The following is a 26,959-nucleotide window of genomic DNA, read 5'->3' as shown; positions in this document are numbered from 1 at the left end:
TCTAGAATTTATTCACCTTGCGTAACTGAAACTTTGAGCCCCTTGACTAATACCTGGCCATTTTCCCCCTCCTCTCAGTCCCTGGCAACCCCAAAAATTAAAAAATGGGCAGAGGAATTGAATAGACATTTCCCCAAAGAAGAGATACAAATGGCCAACAGCTATATGAAAATGTGCTCAGTATCATTAATCATCAGGGAACTGCAAATCAGAATCACGATGAGCTATCCCCTCATATCTGTTAGGGCATCTATTATCAAAAAAAAACAAAAGATAAGTGTTGGAGGAGAAAGGAACCCTGGTACACTGTTGGTGGGAATGTAAATTGGTGGAGCCACTGTGGAAATCAGTATGGAGGTTCCTCAAAAGATTAAAAATAGAACTAAATATGATCCAGCAATCCCATTTCTGGGTATATACCCAAAGGAAATGAAAAGAAGATCTCAGAGAGATATCTGCATTCTCATGTTCATTGGTATTGCCATTTGAAACAGGTCCAGGGTGCTCTGCTTGCTCAGATGGCTCACATCTAAAAAAAACCCTAGACTTTGCAATCCCCAGAAGACCTCAAAATGAAGAGTATGCATTTATTTTTTTCCTCACGCTTTCAATTGTTTATTCTAACCGGGAAAAAAAAACACCCATCAAATTCCTTAAAGATAAGATGCTTGTATTCTATTTGTTTTAAAAATTTATATTCATTATTTCGTAAATGCATAATTGATGCTTCAGAGAGCTTAGAATATAGTATCTGACTAATAAATATTGAGTAAATAACCTCTATTCTACATTTTAATATGTTGTACCAAAATTTATAATTTCTGAGCAAACTAGTCTATATTTTATGCTCCTAAATTCATAAAGTACTTATTCTATATCAATACAAAAATTACTTCTGTACAGGTTTTTATTGTTCTCATTTCCATATTTTCCATGATGATATTTTTTAGAAATTCCCAAAGCCTTTAAGAGTTTTTTTGTAAATTCCAATAAATTACACTTATTCAATGCAAAGAGTTCTTATTGGGATTTCCAAAATAAGTTCCTTTCTTCTTGAATTAAACACTGTCCCAGAGACCATGAGGGTTCCTAGAACTTTTATTCACAATTCTAAGTATTTCAGCAATAATATCCAGATTTTATAACCTCTGCCGAAAGTCCCAATACTCTAAAATATCTCCACGCTATCTAGGGCAAAGACATTGAAATCCCCATCCTTAGCGTTAAACCCTCTTGTTAATCTAGGGTATCTAGAAGTCCTCAAGAGAAGAATGATATATAAGGAAAAGCATTACCACTGACCGATAAATGGATTCCTTCATCCATTCATTCACGTAGGGAATATTCTGGAGTGCCTTGTCAGATTCTGATATATGCCAGAGAAAGAAGTACACATTTAAAAGGCTCCCACTCCACATAGAGAAGTAAATATTTTTATGAGATTGATCAGGTGAGTTTTTGGTGGAAGGAAGAAGTAGATTGAATCCTTTTTAGTATTTGCTTCTGATATCAACCAAAATAATCATGGCAATGTTTCAACGTAAGGAAGACTGTATCTGTTTCTCCCTTCATTCTAGTGCCCATCCATCCTAGAGAACCCAGTGCCCTCATTTGTTCGTAACTCCCTAATGGCCAGAATCCCACTGATGCCCCCAACTACCTACACTCCACATATAATCAGAGTCTGAATAGTTCTACAGTTCTAGCCATTTCTTAACTGTGTCCCCGTTGTCCCCAGGATCCAGTCACTGATACTTGACTAATAAAGAATTAGTGTAGGACAAACACACTGGCCAATTCATCTATTACTGTTTGCCCAAGACGTAATCTGGGGCCATGGAATGCTCACCAGATTTGAATTCAGACAGAACTAAGTTTGAATCCCAAATAAACCATTCTTTGGGAAAATTACTTATCTTCTCTGTATTTCTGTTCCTCAAGTAAAAAACAAGAGAAATAACATTTCATGGTGGCGATAATAAAGATTAGGTGAAACACCACATATAAAATTATTCGAGTGCCTGGCACATAACAGATATAATAGTACTAGCTATCACTTGTTTTGTGTATCCCGCATACATACAACATATATATGTGTGTATATACATATATATTTTTTTTTGCTGAGGAAGATTTGCCCTAAGCCAACATCTACGCCAATCTTCCTCTATTTTGTATGTGGGTCACCACCACAGTATGGTTGACAAGTGGTGTAGGTCCACACCCGGGATCCAAACCCACAAATCCAGGCTGCCAAAATGGAGCACACCGAACCCAACCACCAGGCCATGGGGCCAGCCCTCCAGCATATATTTTTGACTGTTCACTCTCTACCTATCACTCTGCTGTTTATGAGCCAAAGAGACAGAGTCCTTGCTCTCATGAAACATAAAATCTTGTGGAGAAAATAGACATTTAAACATAATCACACAGAAAAACTACATAGGCACAAACTGTGCTAAGTGGTAAGAAGGAAAATGCATAATGTTATGGGGCTAGATGCTCTAGAGAGAGTAGTATACAGGGAAAAGTGGGAGTGGTCAAGAGCTCCATGCATTCAAAAGACTGAAAAGCAGCATGAGTGCCTGGACTGCAGAATCTGGAGAAGACGGTGAGAGGTGGGGCTGGAAAGGTAGGAAGGAAGCAGATCAGAACAGGACTTTGGAGGCCACATACAAAATTGGAGACTTTATCCAAAGAATGACATTAAGCCAGTAAAGCGTTTTAAGCAGGGAATTACATAACAGATCACTCTGGCTGCAGTCGGGGAGAATGGAGCAGATGAGGGCAAGACTAGCAGGAGAAAAAGTAGGAGACATTCTATGGTTCACCCAGGAGGTGATAATGCATCGATGAGAGTGGTGAGAGGAGAGATGAAGAAAAGCACACAGACTTGAGAAATGCTTACGAACAGTATATACAAGATTGGTTAAAGTGCCAAGAACAATTCTGAGCAATCGGTGATGGGAGACAATGCCATGTCCAGGAGGAGGAAACGCTGGAGGAGGGGCAAGTGGGCCACTGGAAACAGCAGACGTGTGGGAGAGAGGACGGGAATAGACGATTCTTCCTGGGTTGCTTCAGTTTGAGATACCTGTAAGTCATCCCCGTAGAGATTTCAAGTTGACAGTTGGACATATAGGTCTGATACTTGGAAAAAGAAAAACATTTTCCTGACTTCAAATACTGTCTATAGGTTGAAGACTATCAAATTTATGTTCTCAGAAATCACCAAGGGAGCAAAGACACAATGAGGAGAGAAGAATCAGTGTATAAAAGTCGACAAGGGCTCAGGGGAATTTTTTTAATCATATGGACATACAAAAAGATGTGTGTGTGCTGTGAAGAAGTATCCTATAGGAGGGAAAGGCTGCAAACAGAGAGAGAAATGAGACAGCTGAGGTACCTGAAAAGCAAGACCCACATAGGATGCAGAGAACACCAGGTGAGACTGACTTTTGAGAGAAGGTCAACACTTAATCTATTACATCAGGAGAAAAGAAGATAGGGGCACTTGCAATCTACACGCACTCATCTCCTTTCAAGAGGAAACTGAGGACCTGTACGAAATGTAAACACTGAAATATCCTGCAAAGCTTGTGAACTTGGGGCACAGTTTCAGCTCGCCTCTAAAGCATGTAAACATTAGACTCCACCTGCCAATAACCAATCAGGGATGATCTCTATTACAAAACTTATGTGTGAAATAAATCTATGTATCTCGGCATTTGGCTTTGTGTCTCCCTAAGAAACTGTATTACTTTAACTACATCTGAAGGAGATTCTTTAAGAAGTAATTGATGAGAGTTAATATATAAGGATGAGGGACTGCCGTACAGACACACGGAGTAGTTAATGTTATTAATGCATGTGTGTCTGTGCATCCATATATCGAACTAAACAAGTATTTTACATATGGAGTCTTTTTGGCCATCTCTTCATTCTCAAGTAGAGACTGGTTACTTACTCCAACATGGATGAACCTTGAAAACATTATGCAAGTGAAAGAAGCCATTGTGTGATTTCATTTATATGAATAGGCAAATCTATAGAGACAGAAAGTAAATTAGTGGTTGCTTGGGGCTGGGAGGGATGGAGGAATTAGAGAGTTATGGCTAAGGGGTGTGGGGTTTCTTTGGTGGGGGGTAATGAAAATGTTCTAAAATTGATTGCAGTGATGATTGCACAACTCTACGAATATACTAAAAGCCATTGAATTGTGCACTTTAAATGGATGAATTGTATGGAATGTGAATTATACCTCAATAAAGCTCTTAAAAAATGAAGAAGTACTTAATGTACTAATAAAGAACAATCTTCCAATTAGTCGGCCCTCTGTATTTGCGGATGTGGAACCCGAGAATACAGAGGGCCTACTAAGGTACTTCAGCATCCGCAGATTTTAGTATCAGAGGGCATCCTGGAACCAATCCCTCATGGGTACTGAGGGAGGATTATATCTTTTAAAGCAAGGTGCAACACAGTTTGCAATGTGTTATCATTTTCATAAAGGAAGTGGTTAAGGAAAAATATATCTATGTATGTATAATTAAAAAAAAATGTATATGTAGCACAGAATATCTGTGGAAGGATACCCAAGGAACTGGTAACATTGTTGTTTCCAGCAAATGAAAGGAGGTGGCTGGAAGACAGGAGTGAAAGGAGAATGTTCAATGATTATTTTCTTGTGCCTGTTGAATTTTGAAGAGTGTGAATGCGTTAATTATTTTAAAATTGTTTTACCTGTAATTGAAATTAAAAACAGAGACTGGTTATACTTTTTATTTGCAACAGGAAAAATTATAGGCGTGTGTGTGTTTGACAAAGAGAGAGAGATTGAGAGATTCTTTTCCAATTGCAGAGAATCATGAGAGAGAGAGAATGAATAATCAATAATTAATTCAATAATTCCAGAAACTAAGAATATTCAAACACACAAAATAAAGCAAATAGAAGAATCTAACTTAAGCATATTTCCAGAGACATTTTAGAAACTATATCCATGAAAACAATTAGATGTATTTTTTTAATTATCAAAAAAAATTTTATTCATTAGATTGAGCAAATAGCAAAATGGATAGCGATAGAAGTGTGAACTGGAAAATCAAGCTCATAGATTCTCCCAGAAAAAAAAAAGAGTAGGGGCCGGACCCATGGCTTAGCGGTTAAGTGCACGCACTCTGCTACTGGCAGCCCGGGTTCGGATCCTGGGCGTGCACCAACGCACCGCTTCTCAGGCCATGCTGAGTCCGCGTCCCACATACAGCAACTAGAAGGATGTGCAACTATGACATACAACTATCTACTGGGGCTTTGGGGTAAAAAAAAAAAAAAAAAAGTAGGAGGATTGGCAATAGATGTTAGCTCAGAGCTGGTCTTCCTCAGCAAAAAGAGGAGAATTAGCATGGATGTTAGCTCAGGGCTGATCTTCCTCACACAAAAAAAATAAATTAAAAAAAAAAAGAAAGAAAAAAAGAGTAAAAAGATATGAAAATATGAAAAAAAGTTTATAAATCTTAGTAATATGCCCTAAAATGCTAATATCCATTTACTTGAGAGTTTCAAAAGAAGAAAACACAAAATATCAGAGAGAAAATTATCAAAGAAGTAATTCATCAGAGTTGAAGAAAGATATATCCTGCAAGTAAAAGGGTCCAGTAATTAAGAGAAAATCCTTAAAGTTTTCCAAAGATTAAAACAAATTACCTACAAAAAATAAAAATAAAATGGATTTCAGACCTGTGTTCTCGAAAACAATAGATGAAATTGTCAAAGTTTTTCAGTTGCTCTATGAACGAATTACTAGATGTATGTTAGCAAACCAAATGCAAATCCAGGAAAGATGTGGTATGCAAAAAGTGGTATGCAGAAAGTCAATTAAAACTTACAGATAAGCGTAAACAACTATAAATGTATAATGTTAAAAACATGTAATAATTTCAACTAAATTCTCATTTGTGAAGTGTGGATGATAACTGTACATATCTAGTAGGGTTATTATGAGTTTGAAAATGTTAATGCGTAAAGTATATGTATCGCAAACAGCAAGTGCTCAATAACTATTAACTTGCATAATCTCTTTAATTTGTGCTAATCTGGTGGCCAAAAAAGGATATCTAACTTTTTTAAATTAACATTTTCCTGATTAGTACTGAAAGTGAGACATTTCATGTTTATTAGCCATTTTATTCATTCCTCTGTGAATTTCATTTTCCTCTTACATCATATGTGTTTTTCTTCATTAAGAAAAAAATGTATAGGAGCTCTTTGTATATTGTAGATAACATCATGTACTGTCATGTACTGTGTATTTCAAATATTTTGTCCTTATGGCTTCAGTTTTAGCTTTGCTTAGAATTTCATTGATGACTGAGAGGTTTTTAATTTTTACTTAACCAAAATTTTTCCATCTTTTCTTTTGTGACTTTTAGATCTTCTGTTTCGTTCAGGAAGGCCTTTCACAGACTATATAAAAGAATACAAAAAAATACTCTCCCATATTTCCTTTCAATTAATTTATATTTAATAGGGAGCTTTTTAATTTATCTGGCATGGTGTCACTTGATAATACAACAGGAATTTTTTAACATATGGGTAGACAACTTTTCCAACATTATTTATTGGAATTGAAATGCCATCCTAACCACCAGGTAAATTCTCATATATCCATGGGTCTGTTTTTGGACTCTGTTTTGTTTCATTCATTTGCATCTCTCTGTTTTTCTAGTTCTAGGACCACACTGTACCACTTTGATTGGTGAGATTTATCTAGAGCAAGCCTTCCCAAATTAACTTCCTCTTGAAAAAAATTCTTGCCTATCAATCATTGTCTATTTGCTTTTTCCTAAAAATGTTAGAATCAGCTTCTCATGTTCTTTTTTTTTTTTTTTTTTGAATCTAGCTGCAATTTTAACTGGGGTTACTTGAATTTATAGATTCATGTTGCAGAGAATTTTTGCAATATTGTGTCTTCTTGTACTGGTGTGTCATTCCACTTATTCACCAAAGTTTTGAGAGTTTTGGTTTTTTTCATATGATGTATGAATGCTTTGTTAAGTTTATATGTAGGTATTTTGTCTATCAAAAGTAGAGTCTTTTGTTTGTTACGTTTTCTAATTGGTGATTGTTAGTATATAGGAATGCTATTGCTCATTGTATGTTGGTATTGTTTCCAGCCATTTTACTGACCGTTCTTGTTTAATAGTATTTCACTTGTTTCTTGTATTTTTCTAGTAAAAAACAATGCAAATTTACCAATAATTGTTTTCCTCCTTCTTTCTAATGTTTATTCCCTTTATTATATTTTTTTCTTGTTTTATTGCATTGTCTGTCATCTCCAGTAATAAGAATGATGGTAGGCATTCATGTTTTGTTCCTGACTCTAACAGAATGCAATGAGACTTTCATGGTTATTTATGATGGTTCCTGTGGATTTCATATAAATATTTTATATCAAGTTAAGGAAAATTCCTTCTATTTTTAGCCTAATAATTTTTGTTGTTGTTGAGTAGGCATTAAAATTGATCAAATGTTTTCTCTTTTATATACTGGGAAGCCTTTTGGAAAAATCCTCTTGTTACACCCGCAGAATCCTCTTCATGCCACCTTGTAAACATTTTTCCTTCAGGTGTGAAGTAGATAAGTTTGACACACTGTGATTATTAGCATTTGCCCCTAAGCAATACATAAAAATAGCTCTGTGCCCCATTCAAGAGGGAGACTGCTTTTTTCCCCACACCAAAAAAAAAAAAAAAAAATGCAGGACATGGAATGCCTTCAAAAATCTTGTTCAAAATATCTGCTTAGATTTTATGTTTATTTGCTTTAGATGCTTCCAAGAAATAACTTGGAGAAATTTCTCCCTCAAATATGATGAGAGATCTTTGATTGGATACCATTATAAACCCATAATTTCTGTTTTAAGTTTATCTGCTCCTTACTTGGCCCTTCCTATTCCATCCTTCTTTCTGCCCCGCTGCCCTAGAATAGTTTTCTCTGCTCACACAAACTTAGCTCCCTAAAATAGACAACACTTCCATCATTCACCTCCATGACCCTGTGGTCTCTGCAGCCTTGGACAGTCTAGGTACTCAAGAGGCCATCCTCAGGTAGAGAGACAGAGTAGTGTAGGTGGAGACTGGCGCTGTATTTGATAAGACGAGAGAGAGAGTTAAATTTTTTTAAGCCATTCTCTGGCTCTTCATATATTGAACAGTGTGCTTTATTATTATAAAAGCGAATCAAAGTGCAGTCTTGGGGAGAAAAGAAGAGTTCTGATTTTGCCTTAATGAATTATGTTCATAGATTTTTTTCCTGAAGTAGAACCATCCTTGCATTCCAAGGATTAAACCTTATTTAATCATAATTTATGATTCTTCTAAAGTGCAAGTACATTTGATTTTCTAAGACTTCTCATCAATGTCAATTAGATTAGCCTCTAATTTTCTTTCTTTGTGCTTCGTCTAATTTTAGAATCAATTCTATAACCTTGAGTATGAATTAGGAAGCTGTCAACCTTTTTCTGGGATCTAAAAGAGTTTACAATATGGTGATTATGTGTTCCTTGAAGGTATTGTTTGCATTTTTTAAGAAGCACTCTGGGTGATTTCAGATGTAGTTAGGCTATGGACTCCACTTTGGAAATCAACTGGCCTGAGAAATTCTCCCACTTGTACAATAAGGTATAAATATTTTTGCTGTTGTATTGTTCATAAAAGTGAAAAATTGAGGAAAAAACTTTAAGTGTTCATCAGTAAGATAGTAGTTCAATGAATCATACTACATTCCTACCCTGGAATACTATGCAGTCATTTAAAAGGCTGCAGTAGATTTCTCCTTACTGATATGATAGTATCCCCAAGATATATTGTTACAAAGTGAATTCCTCTAAACTTCTTATGACAGATATAGTAAAGTGCTCAATTAATATTTTGAAAAGCTATACATCATATAAATAAATACACACATTAAAAAGAAAGCATAATTCCAATTGAGAATAGCAGTTATCCAAGGGAGGGCAAGAAGAAAGGGATAAAGGGTTCTTTGATATTTTGCTTTGTATGTCTTTATATTATTTTGGACAAGAAACATTTCATGTATTATTTAAACTTTTTTTTTTTTTTTGGTGAGGAAGATTAGCTCTGAGCTAACATCTGCTGCCAATTCCCCTCTTTTTTGCTGAGGAAGATTAGCCCTGGGCTAACATCCATGCCCATCTCCCTCCACTTTATGTGGGACGCCTGTCACGGCATGGCTTGATGAGCAGTGCATAGATCCGCGCCCGGGATCCGAACCTCTGAACCCTGGGCCACCAAAGCGGAGCACATGAACTTAATTACTACGCCACCAGGTTGACCCCTATTTAAACTTTTTTAAAAAGAATAAAATTATAGAAGCCTAATACTAATTGTAAGGATATCCAATAGTCATAGGGAATTGGATGTATGGGGCAAGGAAAGTATTGTTCCTTCATTTGGGTACAAAGCAACATGAAGGAAAGTATAGATGGGCAGCAGGAATGGATTCAAATCCTGGCTCAGTCTTTACTGGCTGGTGTCCTGGGAACATTACTCTAAGCCAGGGTTTCTCAAAAGTGTGGTCTACAGTAGATACCCTACTTCAGTACCAATTGCAGAGTTGGTTCAAAATGCAGATCTCTAGTATTTTAAAACCATCTCATTTGGTTCTTATGCATAGTAAAGTTTGAGAACTTCTGCTCTCAATCTTGGATTCCTTGTGTGTAAAATATGGTGCCAATGTCACAGCACCTTTCTGAAGCTTCAGTGAGATAAAATAAATATTAACACAAAGCCTGGCACATAAAAAACTGAACTCACATCATTATCTTATACCAATGGACATATTACCAGTTGTACTACTAGTAACACTATACTGTAATTACTGTGACTATTTTTAAATGAAGGATCTAAATATCCTCAATGTGCCATATCTTTCTATTGCCTTATATTTACATAATTTATTTCTTTTCTTGGCTCAAAAAATTAAATCTGAATACCTCTGTTATTTCCCACATCATTTTTTGCTGATAATATTTTATGGCCTTCTGATTTTAACCAGACTCTCTGACCATTAGTAATCTGAGATCTTGAAAAGGCCAGGTCAGGGCCGGCACCGTGGCTTAGCGGTTAAGTGCGTGCGCTCCGCTGCTGGTGGCCCTGGTTCGGATCCCGGGCGCGCACCGACACACCGCTTCTCCGGCCATGCTGAGGCTGAGTCCCACATACAGCAACTAGAAGGATGTGCAGCTATGACATACAACTATCTACTGGGGCTTTGGGGGAAAAATAAATAAATAAATAAATAAATAAAATTAAAAAAAAAAAAAGAAAGAAAAGGCCAGGTCAGCACTTGGCACTGAATTTCTGGCATGGTCCTTGTTAATGTGATGTGATTTGGGTCTGCCTATGGTGGGAGATGGTGGAATTAGAATGGGAAAAGAGAAGATACTAAAATAGTAGAGTTTATAAAAATTGTGGTTAAAGTTTTCCTCTCTGAGTGAGGCTTGAAACAAGCATGGTGTGCCAAAAACTATGTTATCAATAAAATCTATTTTCTGAGTACCAGCCAGTCTCCCCCTCCTCTTTGTTACCTGGAAACCTTGGCACGAAGCTACATGTCCCTTTGGTCGTAGTTCTCCTTTGCTCTTAGGGGGAAGAAAAGTCCACATTTCTCACACAGCTTTGGGGAAGAGACTCATAACCATATTTAATGTATAAAAGCTGTAATTTCCATGCAAACTGCTGCTTTCCCAGAAAAATGTAAAAGCCCTCTTTAGCAGTTTAAAATCCTTTAACTATTTCCTTCCCTTTCCACTTGAACTACAGAGCCAACTTGCTCTGGTTAAATTCTCTTAAGCGGCACTTCCAGATGAATAAGATAATTTAAGAAGTGTTAGAAGCCTTTTTAATTCAATCAGATTCACAAGATATCATTCAATACACACCAGGTACACACTAGGATACAATACACACTAGGACCTGCAAGACTTACCGCACCTCTCGATTCCCTCTGTGACAAATGATTCCCTCACCAGCACTATGATTTAGGCCTTAACTCTTTGCCAAACAGCAAACCGTGGGCCCTTTTGTAGTCGCCAATGTCATGGCTTTAGGCAGGCACTGAGGTGCTCTCATTTACACTCTTCTTTTTATAGCTTCACCAAAAAGGAAAACAAACAAAAACAGGTGCATCCACATGATGCAAATGAGAAAAGGTAACCTCTGAAACGATTTCACAGCAAACAGAAGACCTCAAGCTGCTCTCTAGCTAAAACCACAGGAGGTGTGTCAACCGCCTAGATGCTACACCACGGGAGGCCTGCAGGCGGGGAGGCAGTAAATCCCCAGAGAGCTCTAAACTCCTGATTGGCAAGCAACACCAGGCCCATCAGGTCCTCAGGTGCTCATCCACGGGAGGCCCGTTAAGTGCTCAGGTGAAAGGTGCAGGGAGGAGGGAGGAGGCAAGCTGTGTGGAGGAGTAGCTTGAATGAAAGGCCACCAGCTCACCAGGGGAGAAAGGAAATGAGAGGCACCTACTGGGAATACTAGAGTTCAGAGAACGCCTTTAAGGAAAAGAATGAACCCACTGTTGCACAGAGAATCTTCTTACCTGTGGGAAGTACAGCTCACAAAGAGTAAGTTTCTGGCCCAAGAAACCTAAATAAATGCTGTTGTTGGATGATGCTCACGTCAGGTTCTGCAGCAGACCACCCGGGCTCCCGAACACGATCAGCACTCCTAGTCAGTGGCTAAGGTTCTTAGGGACTCACCACCCTCCACCCATCCCTTGTCTGCCAAGATTCTCAGTGTGACAGTGACGCCTCTCTCTTCAGCTTCCAAAATCTCTAGAAATACTTTCGCAGGGACTGATTGGGAGTCCCTGCATCTTGCTCTTTCATTTGCTCACTCCAGCGTTTGTGGAGTATCTGCCACTGCCAAATCCTGTGTTTCCCACTGGAGATAAACAAAGTCAAATAAGGTATGGTCTCTGCCCTCAAGGCGACATAAAAGTAAATATAATTATAGAATAAGGGTATATGAGAGAAATACGCCCAAGGTGTTTTGGGAACACAGAGAAAGGAGAATTAAATCTAATGGGATTCAGGGAAAATTTGTGGAAGAAGTGACACTAAGTTGAGTGTTAAAGGACAAAAAGGAGTGAGTGGAAGAGAGTGTTAGGGTGGGGAAGGAGAGGAGAATGGGGAAGGAGAGGTAGGGAAGTCACAGGCTGGAGACAAGCAAGTGCAAATGACGGGGAAGGAGGAATAGTTGGTCCATCCAAGTACAGTGAGTAGATGGGTGGGACAGGCAGCGAGGCAGGCAGGGAAGTGGAGGACAGGGAGGCCAGATCACGAAGGACTCTGGAGTCCAAACAGATGAGTTTGAGCTTTACTCTGAAAGCTTTGGGAAGCCCCTGAAATATTACACAACATTGACACGCAAGACCAAGGCCTTAGGAAAACTAAAACTTGCTGCTTTTGACGATTAGGTTTCTCAGGTTACCATTAAAGTTAGCCTACTTTCAAAATAAAATAGGTACCTGAAGTCAAATTTCTAATTTTATATGTCACTTAATTTTAAAAGCATATAAAGTCATATACACACAGAATGATGTGTACCGTTTATAGCACATATTTTACTAGCAAGTACTTTTAAAGGGGTTAGTAAACACTAATATGGTATTAAAATTCAAATAAATGCCAAATATTCCTTCTCTAGGTGAGTAAAATTTTAATCATATATTCTCAATATTACATATCACAATACTAATACACATATCACACATCACAATACTAATGCAATTTATATTATCTATATAATAAAACATAGACAAAGAGAAAACTTTTAAAGGATGGGATAAAAAATAAATAAAACTAAAGGTTCTAATATTTTCTATCTGCTCTTCAATGTGTTATCTTTCATATCCGATTTTGGAAGCCACTGCATTAGACAGCTAGCAAATGACTAGATCCCCCTTCCCTACCCTCTCACGTACATGCATGTAGATAGATTTCAATATGCCGTTCATTAAAGCAAATCAACTAAATGAAGATAAACAGAGACAAGGAGATGGTGATGGTGATGACATAACAGGCCCAGGTGCAGGTAATAGCTGTGTAGCTGATAAGAGATTGAGACAATAGATTAGGACTTGCTGACAATTGACACCCTTCCCTCAGCTCCCTGAGACGATTATGAGGGTTAAAGATAAGACAAATTATGAAGCAAGCTCTTGATCTCCTTTATACTAGAAGAAAAGCAAGCTGGGAGAAGTCAGAGGAGTAGAGGCAGGATATTTCCCCCGAGGAGTGAGAGGGAGTCATGGGGCTTCCTAGATTGCCTCTGCTCTCTCATATTATCAGAACTCTGGGATCTCAGAGACAGATTGGTACTTCTAGGGGCTAATTCTCCAGTTGTCCCTCAGGAGGATGTAGGAGTCAGGAACCACTCTACTTCAGAAGCATGTATCTGTATTTCCTCGCCAGAGGTAGCATTGCTAAGCTGAAGTCCTATTTATAACATATGTGCCAGCATAGGATCCTGCCCACTTCCCTTTTCCATAGGGTTTTAATGAGAAAAACTGCCATTGTCGTGAGGATTGGAATTATTAAAAACCTGAACCTGTGGGAGGAAACTCTGCTATAGCCACTCATTCCCCTAGATCTCTCCAGAAGAAAGCACTTCCACATACTACCACCTGCCCTATGATGGTCTGAGGAGAGAGGAAAGGGGCCTGGTTTGTCAGTGTCAACACTCTGTTTCAGAACTACAGCCATGTCTCCAGAGCAATCACCCCAAGGCGTTCTGCCTCACTATGCCAACAACAATCATTCTTGCTGATCCACCACAGGTCCAGCAATTATGTCATCAATATGAATGGAAGAGAGGGGCTGAGATTTTATCACATTCCATCCAATTCACCATCCATTCATTCACTCACTCACCCACTCACTCACTCATTTAACAAATATGCAGAGAGCATCTCCTCTGTCCTGGAGGTATACTGGACACTGGGAACGCAAAGATGAGAAGTTCCCATCGGTACCAATAACATGCTGACAGCAGAGTGATGCCTGCCATCTGCACTGCTGAGCACAGCCCAGCCAGTCCTGGCACACTGCAGGAAGCTCACCACCTTTATGCAAACCCTCTGCGTGGGCTTTGTAGGCACCAGCCCTCCACATGCTACTGCTGCCTGAGAAATGCAGTCAGAGGGGTTACTCCGTTATCGTTAAACCAGACAAAAATCTAGCACAATGTAGGTAAGAGCAATGTTTCTTATCCAGACACTAAATTGCCATCAGGTGATGTTATCATGTAAATAAAGAGAGGCAAACAGATGGCTTCAGATGGGATCCAGGGCTTGACGAGCATCAGTGATGTTACAAACGAAGAAAAGGGACGACGAGCCATGAGATACAGAGCAGGCTCTGGAGCGCACACAGCCTGACAAACAGCAATCCTGGTCTGCACAATACATCCATGACAAAAGGCAGTCGCATCCCACTCACAGTTTTTTGTTAATCAAGTGCTGTTAATTTCCAAATATGGGGCTATACCTCTAAAAAACATATTCCTACCTTTCTCTTTACAGTGGGGTTATCTGTTCATGTCACCAGGACCCTTTATATCACAGCCTTTGGAAGGTTCCATTTTGACCCTCCCACATGTTTAAATACGGATAGCATAACAAACTAGAGAGACTCAAGGAATCCGGAGGCTGAGATTTGAGTCTGTGCTGTGTCTCTGACCTCTGAGCTCTTTCTCAGGCATCCCCCATTTGGACCTATTTTCCTCAGCTGTACAATGAGAGACAACTGTGACAGACACCACTAGTTACCTCCCAGTATTTTTTATCTCCTTCCTTAGTAACGAGAACTCCAATTTTTAGCTAAATACATTGTCACCTAGCCAAAAGACTACATTTCCCAGCCTCCTTTCCAGTTAGATATAGACATTTGGTTAAGTTTGGCCAATAAGATGGAAAAGGAGGAAACACGTCCTGCTGCCTAGAAGGTGCCTGCAACGGCTGGAGCTCCAGCAGACATACTGGAGCACAGAGTGGCTTTGGGAATGGACACAACCCGCAGTGGAGCAAGAAGATAAATGGAGTCCAAGTCTGACACCGTGGAAGAGACTTCTTCTATGTAAGAGAGAGATAAACTGCTAATTTTCAGGTCTTCGTTATTCACAGAAGACATAATGTTACCTAATACAACTGGGTATCCAACCTCATGGAGTGGTTGCACGTGTTAGATTAAGTGTGAGAATACTTCGTACTCAGAGCATTTCCCTAAAACCCTGGCAACATGAGCTGCTCTCTGAATAAAAGAGTTACATGGTTCAATATCCTTGAGAAACAGCACATACTATATTCCTCTCCGAAAATTACACAATCTGTATTATCATATAAAAGGCTTTGAAAAGACCGGATTCAAAGAAATTTATTTATCTGGTAACCTCAAATTTCCCAAACTCATTTGACTTTGCTTTCTTTCTCCCATGTGACGCTTATAAAGAGACAGTTTCACAGGAAATAATTTGAGAAATTCCGGGTAAATTTATTACTAGTAGTAGTTAATATCTAAATGTTGTTTTTAGCCTTACAATATGTTTTACCTAATTGGATTCACTTCCATTCCAGTCCAGGCCCTCATGGTATATGCTGTCATAACTCTCTAAATGTTTGCTACAGCACAGTTGTTAATTTTATTAGTTTATAACTCTATGTGTGATTACATCTCTGTCTCCCTTACTAGGCAGGAAGTTCCAGGTGGGTACTGGAACTGTTTTGCTCACCATTTTATCCTCAACATGAGGCAAAGTGTCCGGCACATAATAAATCGTGTGCCCAGTAAACAGTTGCTCAATATATGCGTGATGTCTGAACTCTGCTATAACAGTAGGCACATTGTGCAAAGGGCAGTGATCGAATAAGTGTAAACCAATTTTGTAAAAGAAGAGACAATGCTCTCTTTGAGGAGGAGTCTTAATCTCTTTTCACTCTCTTGGATATCATGTCAGCCAATTAACTCCTCCAGGGCCCATGTGGGATCCTAATGAACTGAACGTTGGAATGCCCCTTCTAAGGGAACATTGTTTAATACACATTAGAAATCTTGAGTAATATTGACCTAAAGATAAAATAGGATATTTTTAATGTGTTTTAAAATAAAGGAAAAAAACCTCAGAGTTGTCCGTAAGACCCCATTACTTGGCTCAACTGGCCTGGATGTACAAGATAGATCATGTACATGGCTGGAAATTGATGTTGGCTACTAGCTAGAGCTTATCTGGGGGTGCCAATCAGTTGAAGAATGTGGCCTCTCCATGTAATTTGGGATTCCTACATCCCGAGGGCTGTGTTCCAAAAGTGAGCATCCCAATAGCAAGTAAGATATCCAGCCAAAGGTCTTCTCATGCAAGGGTTCTTGTGACCTAGTCTTATAAGTCCCAGAACTTTGCTTCTACTACGTCCTATAGGTCAAGTGACTCAATAAGGACATCCCAGATTCAAAGAGAGGGGAGCGAGCCCCCCACTTCTCCAGGGGAGGAAAAGCAAACATTTACAGGGAGGAGAGGAATTTATGGAGCACTTTTTGAACAATATCTACAATGACAACATTTAAATTATGACAGTAATTAGAATCAGCCCTAGATATTGTTATTTAATGCTCTAATAAACAAGTATATATATTGTTATATCACAAATTTGATTTTCAGTATTTTGATAGCTGTATCAATATAACTGATTTCTTTTATAATCCTATTTTATTTTATGTATTAAAAATATTATTCTGAGAATTGGTCTAGGCTTCAACAGACTGACAAAGGGACCTAGAGCACACAAAAAGTTAAGAACTCCTAGGTTGTGTAAAAGTGTGGTGACCCAAGGGTCAACAGAGAGCCACCTATGCTATTCTTGCCCCTGCTGGCTGGGCTGCACCTCTAATGGCCTCGTCACTGGGCAAACTTCTTATCTGCAAAGCTCTGCATAGGAAGAGATTCCAAAAACTTTCTCAAAAAAGTATAATCAACTCAAGGAATGCCAACTATACCTAAACAAATAATTGGGAAATCATGAATTATTTAATTCCACATTCCAAGAATATCTGCATGGAAAACAGCCCATAAAGTAAAGAGAAAAAGAAGTAATTCAATTAGAGCAAGTGAAAAAAGCCCTGCTCCCCATTAAGGGCCCCATGGGCAGCTATTCCTTACTTGGCTTGTACTTCCTCAACCCCAATCAGGGGGATAAAATACATATGCAATCACTCAGGTCCCCTTCTCCTGTAAGAAATGCCTGTGTCTCCTCAAAGAATATTAATTCCATGAGACAAATTTCTTGGGGGAATAAAACTAGGTAAAATATAAGTTCACGCATTAAAGTCAAGGAAAAATTTCATTAATTCTCAGCCAATATGTTGCAGTGCAAATCACGAAATATGGTATTGGTAAGAACTTTTAAGGTGATTTCTTAGTAGGGTGACCAAGTTGTGCTGGTTTGCCTTGGACTTTCCATGTTTTGTCACCGAAAGTCCTGTGTCCCAGGAAACCTCTCAGTTCTGGGTAAACCAGAGTAGTTGGTCACTCTACTTGCTAATGACTTTAAAGAGATTCGTTCCTAATATCAATATCCTAAAATAAATACCAAAATCTCTGGATGATGCTTTCATGATTCCGAAGTTGAGAGGACTTAACCAATGTACTCTGATGGACTCCTGCTGCCTGTTCCAAATATGACCTTCAATTCTTACCTCCAGAACCGAACTTATTGTAATAATTGTATACAATCCTCTAAGTACCAAAATATCCCCTGGGTCTCTTACATACTTCATACCTGCCAATATCCCCCTGCCTATATTATGATCTGAAAACCCTGGAGAAGTATGTCCCCTTCTAGAAAATTGCTGTGATACTAATATTAATGCACTATGACAATGAGTGTGTTTCTCAGGTGAGTGAGGACAGAAAAGAGTTTGAAAAACCCTTCAATTAGAGTAAAACTCTAATTAGTTCCAGCAAGTTAGCAAGCCATAAAGAGTATCAGGGTCTACATGACTTTGGGTCCCAAGAGAAGGTTCTAAGCAAGTTCTAATTAGCCCAGAAACAAACACCATGATTGAGTCAAACAGATTGAAAAATTGAGATTAGAGAAAGGGTATCAACCTACTTTTATATATATTTTTATGTCACTTCGTTTGTCACTTATAGGAAATACAAATCTCTACTATTTTATTTGAAATTTAATTTTTATGGGGAAAACATATACAATTGTAAAAATACTTTTGAAGAAAAAATTCCAACCCCTGGCACTCTGTCCCAGGCCGTGGTCAGTAGTTAGGGCACTCTTGCTATTCATGTGGAGGAAGCCACTGAATCATGGTCATTGCACCTAGAAGGAACTGCCTAGCCTCTAAACGTGTCTTCCAAATGTAAACCCATTTATGGACAGAAATCTAAAGCATAACAAATAAAGCAACAGGATTCCTTCTTATAGATGTCAGGAGGCAATTTGCAGCACTGGGTTAAAGCAACGAGACTGAAATTCTACCCTTACTCTTGGTACAAAATGTCATATAAGTTTGAGCAATAAAATTAATGCACATCATAGTATTTTACAGTTTATGAAACACTTGCATTATCTCACCTCACTTTAGTTGGGTTAGATAGCCACTAAATTTCCTACCAGCTCAACGATTCTATGTGTCCATATTTTTACATATATATTAATATTTACTTAATACAAATAAATCCATGTAAAAACACTCAAAATGAAACAAATTGCTAGATAACCATTCGATTCATCAAAGGACTCCATATTGCAAAGGATTTTGCACTTAAATTGCTTTAAATAGTAACTTTCTATAGTATATTCTTAAGTAATTGGATATATAAAAAGTCAATTTACATTCAATATTTCAAAACTATTTTGGGGCGATCTGTGGAAATACCTGCTCCATGGAGCCTGAGATCCTGATTTTTCCTTTTCGTGGGAAGGACATGGCCTTGATACTCTTTACCGTTAAGCAAGTTTCCCTAAGGTATATGTTCCCCTTGAAGAAACTGCCTAAAAGGAAGGAGAATTATACAGTATCTAAAGATCCTTTGATCTTTGGTTTCAGATTTTCTTTTATTTCTTAATTTTTATCTGATAATAATACTGATTAAAGTTTCCATGTGAAAAGTGCCTCTTTAAAAATCATAGTCGTCTGTTTTCCACTATAGTATCTTGAAGAATAGCTTTCCCATTCATGTTCTAAATAAGGTAAAAGATAATTTTGACTGTTGTCCCTGTGGACTTTTAATTTCTGCCATAGAAGAAACAAAATGCTCAAAATATTTGTGGTCCATTCCTCCCCTCACGTCACCACACCCCTCTCTCCCAAAAAGAGGCTCTGCTCATGCATGTAGAAATTTGGCCACAGGTTGAAGCCCAAACACTGTAGTCTGTCCCCATCACAGAGTGAGCAATCCCAGATCAGGGGCCCAATTTGGAGGGCAGAAGAATCCCACTGTCAAGCAGTGAAGAAGCAATGTCATAACACTGAGCATTATAGGTAGTAAAGACTAAAGAAACTAAAATCCTTTGACCAGTCTGTCTCCTGGTGTTCTTCAATTTCTGACTCATGTAAGCCAACAGAATCTAAATAAAGTCTTCCCAGAGAGGGAAGACAGCACAAATTTACCAGACCCTAAAACACTCAAACCTTTTGAATTAAGTCAGGTACATCTGCTCTTAATTACGTACATGCACACACGTTCGCACACATAAACACATACACAGTGGAGATTAAAGACAGCTGCAAATTCTTTGCTATCCCTCCCATTGAGAAGTGGAGCCTAATTCTCTTTCCTTGAATCTAAGCTGCTTTTAGTACCTTGCTTGAGCACGACAATGTCGTGGTCATGATATTCCAAGGCTGCTAAGGCTGGCTTGGAAGACCTGCAGCTTCCATCTAGGTCTCTTGGACTCACTCTTGGGGAACTCCATCTTAGGCTGTTCTGTCTTGGAATCCAGCTGCCATGCCATAAGGAAGCCCAAGACACCCCACAGAGAAACCCTTGTGGAGAGAAACTGAGGCCTCTTAATTGACTGCCATGAGTGAGCTCCCAGCCAATAACCAGCATCAACTACTAGCTATGTGCGTGAGCCATCTTAGTCCACGCAGGCAAGTTGAGCCTTTAGATGACTGCAGCCCAGCCAACATCTGACTGCAATGCAAGGAAGCCCCAACAAGGATACCCTAGCCTAGCCCTTCCTCACAAAATTGTGAGCAAACTAAAATGTGTGTTTTAAGCTATTAAGTTTCTAAGTGGTCTGCTAAGTAGTGATAGATTTCCAGAACATGTACGCTCCAGCAGCATCATTCTGAGGCCATGCATCATACAAAGAAGTCCACTAACTCAAGCCTACATTTCTTCCCCTGCCCACTTGCTAGTAATCCAGAATGAATGGGGGATGGTTTGTGCGACTTTTCTGTCTCATCCAAATGGGAGAAGACCAGAATTTTGAAAACTTCTCAAGCTGCAGAGACAACACTACTATTTCTAATATTTAGTTTCTAATTGATGTTACAGACCTAAATATCTGCATTACATATATCTTACCCTAAATTAGTTATAATCTCAGGTAAGAAAATGGTAAATTAAGCTAATAATGCTATATTTACCACATTTTTAGAAATTCTCCTCTCCAAAAATTACTTCTCGATTTATGATCATGTTATCTCATATCATCAACCTTAATGCCTTGTGACTTAAAAGGAAATGTGTTAAATATTTCCATCTTTAAGCATCACATGGCTTTGATGAACCTCTCTACCATTTAAATTACCAAAGTACTGAAAATCAGGGCAAACAGAAGAACTATTATAAAAGAAAAACAGTACTTTCCCATTTATCTCTTCAAATAAGAACAGTTCAAAGTAATACAGAAAATGGAACACAGTGAATTCTACCGTGCACACACACACACACACACACACACAACATGCTGGAGGCTATATGATATCATATCTGTACTCTTCAAAACAGAATCGTATTATTTGGAATTATAACACATTTTCCTTTCATTAAGCTTGCCCTGTGTGAAAAGTGTGTCATCCTGTCATGGCTGTAACTGCCTCAGAGAAAGCACTGGAAGCATCTTACATAAATCCTCTCAGGTCAGTTCGGGACAAAATATGGAATACAAGTTAGTAGGATCATTTTGCCCATTGACCAACTCTACTTGTGAAGGTTTGAGATTTGCATAGTATCTTAGACAGAACTTGTTCCCACTCTGTAAGAAGTCTAGACCATCTTAGACCAATTCTTTAACATATAGATCAATTCTCCCAATATTTAGAAGGCAAAGACAATTGGATATACTTGTTTGTGTGAAGCAAAGTTATCATAAATGAAACTACAAGAGCAAATTCTTCATGATTACCTCAGCTTACTCCACATAATACCACTGAGAAGAATTTAAAATCTTTCAAAATCCAATGTCTATAAAGACAGAACACCTCAAAGGAATATCGTACCGTACTTAAGATAGTGATATCTTTTATTAGTACAGTAAAGTCCTATTTTTATGGAATAGGATGGGTCTGAGGTCATTCCATAAAATTGATTTCCCAGAAAATGGAAATAGGCAATTTACCCTAAGAATTTTATTGAAAAATTATGCTATTCTATTTGAACAATGATGGGAATGTTCTACACATTTCCTTTATTAATGAATTAAAATACACAAAACACCATAAAATTATATTAGAGGTTCAAAAGTATCACTTAAATCTTCTTTACCAGTCACTTTCATTTTGTAAAATCAGCAGTTCCATTAAAATCGTATTATGTAAAAATGGGTTTTTACTGTAATAATAGTTATTACCTATTTAGCTCCCAAGGATGTTGTGAAAATTAAATAATAAGCCATTGGAAAGCAAATACAAAGTGTCACTAATACCAGAGGCCAAGAGGGGCAGCCAGATGGAAAAATGAAGGAAAAGAACACCTAATACATTAAAAATCACAGCTTTCATCTATAATTCCATTACTGCCAATACTCTATGTAGTAGTCGTGTGGGCTGATGCTATCTCATTTAATCTTCTCAATATTATGATATATTAATTATGGCTCTTATGTTATAGATGAAGGTCAGAAACATCCAACGTCACACAGTTGGTAAATGTCAGAATCCAAATGCAAACCCAGGTTTATCCTAGTCAACAGCTCGTCTTACATCTACTGAAGCGTCACTACCTCCCCAATATGCCCTTGTGTCTCATAATCGCCCCTCAGATTCTTCCCCCATCTTTGAAGGTCCACTTCAAATGCCTCTTCCTCCATGAAACCATCTCTCTTCTGCCTGCCTGAGACACTTTGATTCTAAACACTGATGTTGTTGATTACAATTATTTGTTGTATTATTACATATTATGTGTTTTATTAACCCAGCTAAATCACTAGATGTTTGAGGTCATGGCTATATCTGACTTGCTTTTGGAACCCCAGATCAGGAGCACATGGTACAGTGCCTTGAACACACTGAGTGTTCAGTAAATGTTGGTTAACTTGGAAAGGAGTTGATTTGCAATTACATCTGCTACCAGATACAAAGCAAATGCTTTTGCCAATGTCTCATTATATCAGATACCTCTTTGGGAAGTTCCTCTAGTTTTTCCATGTGTATGTATCTAATGGGGATGTGGTAAGATTAAATTCCTCAAGTAGAGTATCTGACATGTGCTAGATACTCGATAAATAGTAGCGTTTTCTTCATTTTAATTCCTAGTGAAGGGAACAATTTGAACAGCAAGCAGAGAAGTATAAATTCATTATAATACATAGGCTGATGTGGATCAATCAGAGCAGGCAGGGATGGTGAGTTTTAAAAAATGATATGATAAAGAGTTCAGCCTCTAGAATCAAACTGATTTCTTGCCCCAGCCTCTTTACTTACTAGTTGCATGAAACTTGGGCAACCCCACTGTGTCCCAGATTCCTTACCTACGAAAAGGAGAGTAACAACAGAATCCACTCATAAAGTAGTTGTGAGAATTAATTAAGAAAATCCATATAGAACATATAGCACAGTGCATGACACACACCAAGTACTCAAATTGTGGTTGCTGCTATCATCATCATTATCATCATTATCAAAATCTTAATTTTTAGGAATCTGTTCAAAGGAGAAAACTTTATTTTTTCACAGATCTGTAAAATTTTATAGTTGTATTGTGTCAAACCTGTCAAACCCCAAAATTTATTTCTGGGATTAAATTATGGATGGCAGCACGGAGGTTGTACACTTCATTCAAGCCATACTTATTGAGTGTCTATTTCGTGCCAGATGTGGGTATACAGATGTACTTGATTCAAAAGAGGCTGGAAATGAAAGAAACCAGGAGAGCCAGAAAAAGGTCAAGAATGCAAAACCACAAGTAGAAAGAGGAGGTAAATTCAACTCAAAGGTCCATCAGAGGTCAAAATATCAGGATTTGCCAAAAATCCGTAGGGATTAGACTAAATGGAACAATGGATTAAATGCTGGCCACTACAGGATAATTTGCTGGCGTTAAAAGAGGGCTTATTAGAGAAGAGAAGAGAGGCAACAAGAAGAGAGTAAAGACTTCATTTATTATATATTGCATGTCTGTTTTCATTCACTTATCTGTCCATTTGAAAACTAGAAATAATGAACAATAACTGTGTGTTTTAAAAATCTTAACTTCTGTGGTTCTGGCAATAATACTGAAGGACCGACTGGGAGATACTTTATACACCCAGTGCCTGTACCACTCCCCCACACATACACACTTTTTTCTAAAGCACTGTTTTGTGCTATTTAAAAGCAAAAGGAAAATTCAGGCCCATCTTATAAGCTGACCGTAAACAAAGGAATGAAGGGGGATGGAGAATGCCAGGGGCTCCCGGCAGTGGGGCACACAGTGGATACAGTCAACTGCAATGCCAAGAAAGATAGCTAAGATTACCCCTCACTCAGCATAAAAGTCCCAAGGGATACTAAAAGCTTGGCAACCTTCAAAAGTTTCTCTTGCTTCCTGCATGGAGTGGCGGAAACAGCTTGCTTGGTGGGAAAACCATAGCCCAGGGCCGATCCGCTGGCTAGATTCATCAAAGAGATGGCTGAGACGGAACAGATTTTTCCCTTCTGTATAGGAATGACTCATGAGCTTGTTTATTCAAAAAGTTACATCCTCCATTGAGAGAGGTGGATGATAGGGGAGTCGGACGATAATAATAGCTCAAGTTCGTATTGGGCAGCCCGCTTCCTTCTGCCTCTCGTCTCTCTATGCACAGTTACACAGGCACACCCCAAAGCCCCGAAGGTCGTCAGTATTTTTTGATCACTCTACCTTCATTTTTCATCATAAACAAAACAAACAACACAACTACTCTCTTTTCATTTACTCTTTGTCCTTTTAGAAAGGGAATGTACTTGATTGGTTAAGAATATGGACTTGGAGTCAGACCGCTGGGTTAAAATCCTGACTCTTCTGAATTGCAAACTGTGTGACCCTGGGCAAGTTACTTAACTGCCCTGGGCCTCTGTTTCTCCGTCAGTAAAAATAGGGATAATAATATTACTTATATCACAGAGTTATTGTGAGGATTAAATTAGTTAATAGAGAGAGAATAATTCCCACCATGTTGTTAGTTGTCAACAAATGTTTGATATTATTATTATTATTACTTCACAGATGACTAAATGTTCTTCTTCCAATACAGATCTTCTTTTATTTGGTATTACCTTAATAAGTTCAAATTAAACCATAAATAGAATTAAGTTTTTAGGGAAAATATATTTGTTCTGTGAAAAATATTTTCTTCTCAGGCTAGAGAGATTTTCTGGGAGTTTCAAGGACTCTCTCTTAAAAAAGAAGAATTTTATATGTATGGATGTGTGTTTCTGTTTATCTGAGGAATCATCCTTCTTCTATATATATGTACAGGAAGAGAGTTCTAAATAGATGGATGGATGGATAGATGATAGATTAGACAGCTAGTTATATAATACATATGTACACACATAGATTTTTTTCTATTTTATTTATCTGTTCCTTTTCCAGCATCTTTGAAAAATCATGGCAACAGTAGAGTTTATTCATCATTTTCCTCAGTCCTGTATATAAAAGATTCACAAAGGCAAAAGATAAGGAGCTATTTGCATATTGCTTCCTTCCATACACCTTGTATCTTTCAAACATAAGGATACTAAAATTTTCTGTACATCTGTTCTCTGACACATAAGAAAAATTATCCAGTTAGTGGATTATTCTAACTCCTCTGGCATGGTGACTACTGATTCCACCTTTAATGAAGGCAGGCTGAGCTATTTTTTTCTGGATTTCACTGGATTATGAAATTCCTATCCTGAATTAGCCCAAAAAAGAAAGTTGTAGACATACAAGCCTACTTATTTCCATATTCTTTACTGTGTTGTATAATACTTTTAAATGACGGGTAATGCTCAATTAGGTCGGCCTGGTTCAGTCTGTCTGCGATTATTTAACTCATGGATTGTTTTACTCACTGGGTAGAATCAGGACGTCATCCCCAGGGCCTGGAGTGGTATGGTTGTGTCCTCCCCAGCCCTCTCCAACTCCTGCCCATGCTTCAGGAAAGGACCATTTTAACGCTGACTCAGGTACAGAGGTAGAAGCTAGAAAACAAAAGGAATATAGCAAGAATAAGTATGGAAATCTGATTCACTATGATAACTTGCAAATTCTATCATTATTTTAGGATGCTGGTGAGATTTTCACCTCCCAAAGTAGTTGCCTTTTGATATTTTATAATCTTCCAAAAAGACATTTATCAGGTATAAAGCAAGTAAGTATTCAATTCTTCGATTACCTCCACTTCTAGGAAAAATATATTCTACTCTTGTTATTAAACATTTGTGTTTTGCTTTATTATAAGTGTTACATATGCTTATCATGGAACATTTGGAAAATACCAATATAGAAAGAAAAAGAAAAAATAATAATTGCCTACAATCTCACCAGCTAGAGATAACTGCCATTAACGTTTTATTTGTATTTCCTTACAGAAGTTCCCAGCGTTTTTATATAATTGAGATTATATCATATATGTAATTTTATATCCAGCTCTTATTTTACTTAGCTTAGCAGTTTTTAATATGCATTTTCTAATGTTATTAAAACTCCTTGTAAACATAATTTTAATGGCTACATAATATTCTATTATATAAAAAGTCCATAATTTATGTAATCCCTCATATTTGGTATTAAGTCTCTTTCTACTTTCTTTTTAAATGATAAATAATGCAGTGTTAAATATCTCTAAGCAAATCTGCCAATAATACTAATTTCTTCTTAAAATAAAATCTTAGCAATGGAATTCCTGAGTCAAAGGGAATGATCTTCTCACAGCTCTTAATGCATATTAAAGTCAGCCTAACAATATGGACTCGTTTCATTGCATTGAAACATACAGTTTGTATGTTTCCACTGGTTTTTATTGATTTGGCCACTGATGATCAAATGGCATTTTCTTTTCAACCATCCCACCACTGACCTCTTCATCAGGGAATTGAAACATAAATCTAATAATTTCCAATGGAGACTGCCCAGTATCACATCATGTACAACACCATGTTGAACTGTACCCACATGTTCTTTTCTGGAATGTGATCTCTAGTCAGAGTTAGAAAGGCAGAGAAATTGTCTCAAAAGAGGATGAAAAAAATTCACAGATGACTAAATATTCTTCTTCCAGTACAGATCTTTTATTCAGTTTATCTTAAGTTCAAATTAAACCATAAATGGAATTAAGTCTTTTAGGGGAAAAATATTTTTATTCTATGAAAAATATTTTCTTCTCAGCCTAGGGAGATTTCTTGGGAGTGTCAAGAACTCACATGATGGGGGAATCTCACATGATGAGGGGGGCGGAGATCTCATCT

General features: G+C 37.9%; 1 protein-coding gene across 1 annotated transcript in view; it reads right to left on the bottom strand.

Moving 5' to 3' along the window:
* The window catches only part of PKHD1 (PKHD1 ciliary IPT domain containing fibrocystin/polyductin), a 415,790-nt gene that overhangs the window by 163,641 nt on the left and 225,190 nt on the right, over positions 1–26,959 (bottom strand). Inside the window, exon 50 of the mRNA XM_058554174.1 lies at positions 25,565–25,693. Within this exon, the coding sequence (XP_058410157.1) occupies positions 25,565–25,693 (129 nt within the window). The remainder of the gene's footprint in view (positions 1–25,564; positions 25,694–26,959) is intronic.

The sequence above is a fragment of the Diceros bicornis genome, chromosome 14 (genome assembly GCF_020826845.1).
Source record: "Diceros bicornis minor isolate mBicDic1 chromosome 14, mDicBic1.mat.cur, whole genome shotgun sequence".
Taxonomy (NCBI): domain Eukaryota; kingdom Metazoa; phylum Chordata; class Mammalia; order Perissodactyla; family Rhinocerotidae; genus Diceros; species Diceros bicornis.
This window is presented reverse-complemented; position numbering and strand designations above follow the sequence as displayed.